Source organism: Aythya fuligula, chromosome 8, assembly GCF_009819795.1.
Source record: "Aythya fuligula isolate bAytFul2 chromosome 8, bAytFul2.pri, whole genome shotgun sequence".
Classification (NCBI taxonomy): domain Eukaryota; kingdom Metazoa; phylum Chordata; class Aves; order Anseriformes; family Anatidae; genus Aythya; species Aythya fuligula.
In genome coordinates, this window is record NC_045566.1 from 9,823,202 (window position 1) to 9,829,275 (window position 6,074).

General features: G+C 42.4%; 1 protein-coding gene across 1 annotated transcript; it reads left to right on the forward strand.

Annotated features, from left to right (window-relative positions):
• Positions 1-6,074, forward strand: PRDX1 (peroxiredoxin 1). Its single transcript, XM_032192705.1, has 6 exons — positions 1-85; positions 2,652-2,768; positions 3,264-3,417; positions 3,696-3,818; positions 4,637-4,767; positions 5,692-6,074. The coding sequence occupies exons 2-6, from the start codon at positions 2,663-2,665 to the stop codon at positions 5,775-5,777; spliced, it is 600 nt and encodes a 199-aa protein (XP_032048596.1). The 5' UTR covers positions 1-85; positions 2,652-2,662; the 3' UTR covers positions 5,778-6,074.

Consider the following 6,074-nt stretch of genomic DNA (forward strand, 5'->3'; position numbering starts at 1 on the left):
ATAAAGCGGCGGGGCCGCGGGGGCTGCCGCAGTCGCAGCTTCCTGAGGGGGTCGGGGTCTCGTCGAGCTGAGGAGGTTTTTTTGGGTGAGTGCTGGGGGGGGGGGGGGGCTGCGCTTGGGATGGTCGTGATTTGTTATTTTTTTTTTTTGAACATTTTTTTTTTCAAAATTTTTCCTTTTTTTTTTTTTTTTTTTGGCTTGATTTGGCTTTGTTCTCCCCTCTGCGCAGGTGGGGTCTCTTTCTTCATCTTTCTCTTTTTTTTTTTTTCTCTCCCTTTCTTTTCCCTCTCCCTTTTCTTCCCTTTTTTCATCCTCCCTTTTAACAGAGGGATGTTGAGGACCGCCGCCCCCCCCCCCCCTCCCCCCCCCCCTTTAACACCGCCTGGCGCTGGGCTCGGCCTCCGCCTCCCGTCCCCGCTCCGGAGTGACTCCGGAGCCGCTCCGGCGCCGGGCGGTGTGCTGGCAGCCGGTTGCGGCCCGGCGGGTCGCTCGCCTCCGACCGCAGCTCGGAGCCTTTGACCGCAGCGCTGAGGGGAGCGGGGAGGAAGGCCGGGGCGTTGTGCAACGGCCTCGCTGTCCTCAAGGGATGGATTCCGAGCTGGAGCGCGGGCCTGGCTCGGTGTAATTGCAGTTCAGAGGTAATTGAGGCTGTGAGCACCTGGTTGGTGCCCTGACCCCGTTAAACTGCCGTGTATTTGCAGTGCCTGCTCTCTTTTTTCTCCTCGAAGGAAAGGAGCTGCTGTGGTCTGTGCTGCTGCGGGTTAGGAAACGCTGCGGCTGAAATCCAGGCAGGAGGTGGGGATGCGTGCTGCGGTGGCGGGTTGCAGTGCAGTGTGACTGAGCCTCCTAGCCTGGTGTTAAAGGCCTTCGAGCTGCCTAAAAAGGGGGCAATAATCCCCTGCTTTAGAAAGGAGAAGTGCCAAAGAGCAGCCTGACAGTGTTTATTTGACGCTGAGTCCTCAGTAATAAACTCCAGGGCCTGTTGGTGGAACAAATATAGCAGGATTGGCATCCTACTGAGTAAAAGGATGACCTTGAGCTTGAGTAATGTAAAATAATGTAATGGAGTTGTGCACTCCAGATAAAACAGGTATTCTTCAGGAAGAAAAAAATTCATTAGTTAGCAATATCTCAAAGAAATATTGTGCAATGGTTGTCCCTTGTCCCATCTTGCAGAACTGCAGTTCCAGGATTACATCTGTATTCGTGGCTACATATAGAGTTCAGTGGGTTTATTAATGTCATCCTACTAGACTGTTTCAGTACAATTTTATGAATGACGGTGGCCAGAACTGCTGGGCATTCATAAGGTCACCTCCTAGCCTGCCACATTTGAAGACAAATCCCTTGGATTTGTCCCCATCCCCCACCAAGGGGATGAAGAGGAGCTTGCTTGTGGCATGAGGCAGTTAGAAACACTGAGTAAGGTGGCACTCTGCAAACTGAACTGAGGTTGCAGGTTACTGTTTGTGTTCTCAGGGTGTGTAAGAGGAGCCTTTAAATGTAAAACTTACAAGGTTCTAAACTGGTAAGTTTAAACTTTACTGAAAAGTAAATGCTGCTTATGGCTACTGGACTAGTTCTTCGGAAAGTATGTGGCAAGGGGGAAGGAGCCAAGAATGAAGGGCTTCCAACCTGTTCTGGAGTGGACTTTGTGCCTTACAGGAAGGATTTATAAAGATCTTTGAATCTTACCTTTCTTTTGTGATACAAGACTCATACTAACCTTGCAAAGGCTTTTATCTCCAAGTCAGCTAGTGGCTGTACAGTATGTAGAATGACTTCAGTGAGATCACTAAAGAGTGAGCTGAAGAAACAAGGCTCACAAGCTGTCTATCTGAAAAATTATGCCCTGGAAGTAACTGGAATTCAAAAAGTGATGCACAAATTCTGCATTCCCAGACAGTGCAAAAATACTCTGCAGGACATGTTGCAAATGACTTGGTGTTAGGCCAGGCAGCCAGAAGTTAAGCTGTCTTGTCCTTGTGTACCCTCTTACTCTTTTTCAGTAGACTGAAATACTCAGGGGGAACAACCTGGCCTTACTGGTTTAAGACTTGGTGAGATTTTACTTGCTAACATAAAATGTGGTTCCCAAGTATACCATGTGTCTTCTGTTTGCAAATAAGACAATGCAGCTTTGTTTGCAAGGCCAAAGTGTAATTATGTAGAGAACATATCCATTGTTATCTTGGAGATGAACAAAACCCTGATTGAATAACTAAGAGAAAGTTTGAGGTATTAAATTTCCTTGTAAACTTGAACAAGGGTCTCCTCATCAACAGGTAGGAAGAGATTCTCTAACTCATCTAATTAGTGGAACTGGGAGACTTACTGACTATTGCTAAAACTCAAGAAGGCTAGCTCTTTTCTGTAATAAGCTGTTACTAGTCAAAGACAATGATAACCTTTAATTTGGAGACTAATGAGCTGTAGATCTCAAAGTGTTAGGCTTAGTAGCTTGGTTTGGATACCTGACTACTCAGATAACAAACTTAAAACTAATCTTATTCTTAAGCCTTGTGTTGCAAGACAAAGTGGTGGAACTGTCCCTGTTGATGCTCAGTGTAAATGGATGAGGTTCTTTGGATAAATAGTTTTGGGTACAAACATATTGTTACCTAAGCTGTACTATTAATTTTTTTTTCTAGCATAAATCAAGATGTCTTCAGGAAAGGCTTTCATTGGAAAACCAGCCCCTGACTTCACTGCCACAGCTGTGATGCCAGATGGGCAATTCAAAGACATCAAACTCTCTGACTATAGAGGTAAGTTTATGTGCCTCTCTAACTACATAAATGCAGTATGGCCATATGTGGGGGTCAGAGGGCATCTAATTTGGTTTGGTTTCAAAGTAATAGTGAAAACCTGATGGTAGACTGCAGTAGATGTTTTTGTCAGTTGATGGCTGGAGTATGCTTGGGAAGCTGTTGACAGTATGGCTGAATGTTCTGGCTATGATAATTATTGGTTATCAGCCTAACATTCCTCTCAAGTGTAATCTGGGATCAGGCTTATTTGTTCTCTCAGTTTGAGACTGATGTAACATCTCCAGTGTACTACATGGAACAGCAAAATCTTCCCTTGTAGTTTTTTTTTTCTGTCAATGGAAAGTAAACTTTCCTCTAACTAGTGAAGTTCCTTTCTCTGGAGTACTAGCAAAACATTCTCTTCTGTTGATACTTAAATGTTTGATACTGAATATTACAAGTACTATAAAACCTAAGGTAAAAGACTTCTAACTGGTGACACTGCTTTTCTAGGAAAATATGTTGTGTTCTTCTTCTACCCTCTGGACTTCACTTTCGTCTGTCCAACTGAAATTATTGCATACAGTGACAGAGCTGATGAATTCAAGAAAATCAACTGTGAAATAATTGGAGCTTCTGTTGACTCTCACTTCTGTCACCTTGCATGGTAAGAATCAGCCTTTTAATTTAACCAAATGGAATGTTCTGCCTGGCCTCACAGGAACTGGATCCTGAGTATTCAAACTATATTTACTGAAGAGCTAAAGGCACTTAGGAAGTAGAGGTAGTGTCAAGTACTTCTGAACAGAATGGAGAATACTGGTCAGTTCCTTTGTTGCTTCATGGTAGACTAAGTGCAATACTACACTTAAGATCAGCTTCTGTTGTACTTTATGCTTTGAACTGTCCTCTTTTTTATTAATATTTCAACTTCCTACTTTCTAGGATCAACACTCCCAAGAAACAAGGTGGTTTGGGATCTATGAAAATCCCATTGGTTTCTGACACAACACGTGTCATTGCCAAAGACTATGGAGTGCTTAAAGAGGATGAAGGTATTGCGTACAGGTAATGTGAAGTAAGGTGAACTTGTTAATGTTGTATGTTGCAATACAGATTAACACAGAACTTGTGTGTACTTGAACACTTAAAACAAACTGAAGTTCTTAGCTATTCCAGATGTAAACTGCTTTAAGCTATCAAACGCTCCTACAAGAGGAGATGTTACTTGGTTCTCCTTAGTGTTTAGACTTCTTATGGTTTTGGTGAGCTAGATAAAGGCCTGCTGCTTTCCCTTGATAACTGTACTACTTGGAGTGTTACATATCTGCATGATGCAGGAGTCTCATGCAGGTGAGCTTATATAAACATGGCTAATGCAAGTCCTACCTCGTCATGAAAGTGATTACAGGTAATTGGTGATTAAAGTACAGTAGAATTAAAAACCAAGCCTTATCTTTTAGTCATCTGTTCAGTTAAAGCTGCTGAGGGAGCTGAACTTCTGCTAACTCTTAGTTTGGTGTCAGCAGTGGCCAGTTAGTCTGCTGTATTTTTAAGAACTGCATATATTTTTCTCTGAATACAGCAGTGTCTCTTCTTTAGTTCCCTTTTTCTTTGTTTCTCTTCCATTTTGTCTTTCCACTAGTGTCTTGTTTAAATCAAAACAAATACAGAAAAGTAAGTTACCTGTCTCCTAGCTACTGTAGAATGTAAGGATTTCAACTGTTAATGTGTCAGTACTGAGTATACACAAGGTTTTTCCATTTGGGGAAAGGAAAATATTACATTACACAACTTATTGGTGTGATAAAATATTGAACTTGGTTTTGCAACTCACTGAAGACAAATCTTTCAAAACCTGTTTAACCCCAGGTCTGTCTTTGTAGGGGTCTGTTCATAATCGATGAGAAGGGGATCTTGAGACAGATAACAATCAATGATCTTCCTGTTGGCCGTTGTGTTGATGAAACTCTCAGGCTTGTGCAGGCTTTCCAATTCACAGACAAGCATGGAGAAGGTAAGGGTTCTTGTATCTAATTCTAAATAGCTCTCAAGAGAACAGTATTAACTAAACAGGTTTAATAGGTTTACTGAAAGGTACCGAGTACATGTATAGATCTGTTCACAGCAAGTGATTGATTGTGCCTCTTGTAATGAAGCTGGTTCTGTAAAGCTATTTGTCACTGCATAATCCTACTCCAGTTCATGGTCCATTGAGTATTTGCCAAATGTTGAAGGGGAAGGGTGGAGGTTGCTACTCCTCTGGAGTAGTAAGAAGCTGACAGAAGCTTTTCCTCCAGAACTGGGACTGCAGTCTCATCTAAACCAGGCTAGACCAGAAGTGTATGATGACACTCAGAAGCTGAGATTCATAGCTTTAATTGCCAGGCTTGCTTTAAGCAAGCATCAAGCCTTCCTTAACTGTATAAAAGGAAGACTCCAAAGAATGCTGCTTGAGTGTCACCTCAGTTTTGAGGCTGTGCTACCTCTGCATTGTGGTAGTCTCCTGATGCTCACAAAGTGGGATTAGAGGCAGTTAAACTCTTCTTCCCCTTCCTCCATTAAACTGGAGGATGGGAGTAGGATTGATTAAGATGGGGGAGAAGTAAGCTTGGCTGGCTCCAGGGAAGTAACTACATTGTAGTAGCTGTGAAGATGCCTCCTGACACAGACTGCTGGTGTTGGTGCTCCCTTGCTGTGAAGCTTCCATGAAAGATGGGAAGGTGTGCATGTGTAGAGGGCCTGCTGTTGCATGGACAGACATTGGGTTCCTTGGGTGCAACTACCTAGTAAGCAAATTAAAAGGATTAAAAATAACTGATGTGATGAAACTGATTAATATACCTTGCGAAATTGTTACAGGTTTTGAGTTGTTAGTATGCTTTGTATGAAACACTAACCACTTCTGCGGAATAAGACTTGCATGTTCTTATCATTTCAGTGTGCCCAGCTGGCTGGAAGCCTGGCAGTGACACAATCAAGCCTGATGTTCAGAAAAGCAAAGAATATTTCTCCAAGCAGAAGTAAACTTTCGATCTGAGTGGAAACTAGTATGCCTTACAGAAAGAGCAAGTATCAGTTACTGAACTTTGACTAAATCATTGCATTTGAGTCAAGGGATCATGCTATAGGTATAAACAGTAACTTTTTTTACTTGAAGGAAAGTTTGTCCTGTTGATAGTACCTTCATAGAAAACCCTAATGATCAATATCTGTACATCATGCCCTATTGACTTTAGTGACAATGCATTGTATGTGGTTAGCCATGTGTTGCGTATAGAGCAGTGGTATTCTTTTGTAACTATTAAACTTATGGAAAAAGCA

What these genes read in the sequence shown, in the direction of transcription:
- PRDX1 (XM_032192705.1), top strand. Translation starts at nt 2,663, where the DNA reads ATGTCTTCAGGAAAGGCTTTCATTGGAAAACCAGCCCCTGACTTCACT. An exon ending in CAAACTCTCTGACTATAGAG is followed by an intron (nt 2,769 to 3,263) that starts GTAAGTTTATGT and finishes CTGCTTTTCTAG; the next exon opens with GAAAATATGTTGTGTTCTTC. An exon ending in CACAGACAAGCATGGAGAAG is followed by an intron (nt 4,768 to 5,691) that starts GTAAGGGTTCTT and finishes TTATCATTTCAG; the next exon opens with TGTGCCCAGCTGGCTGGAAG.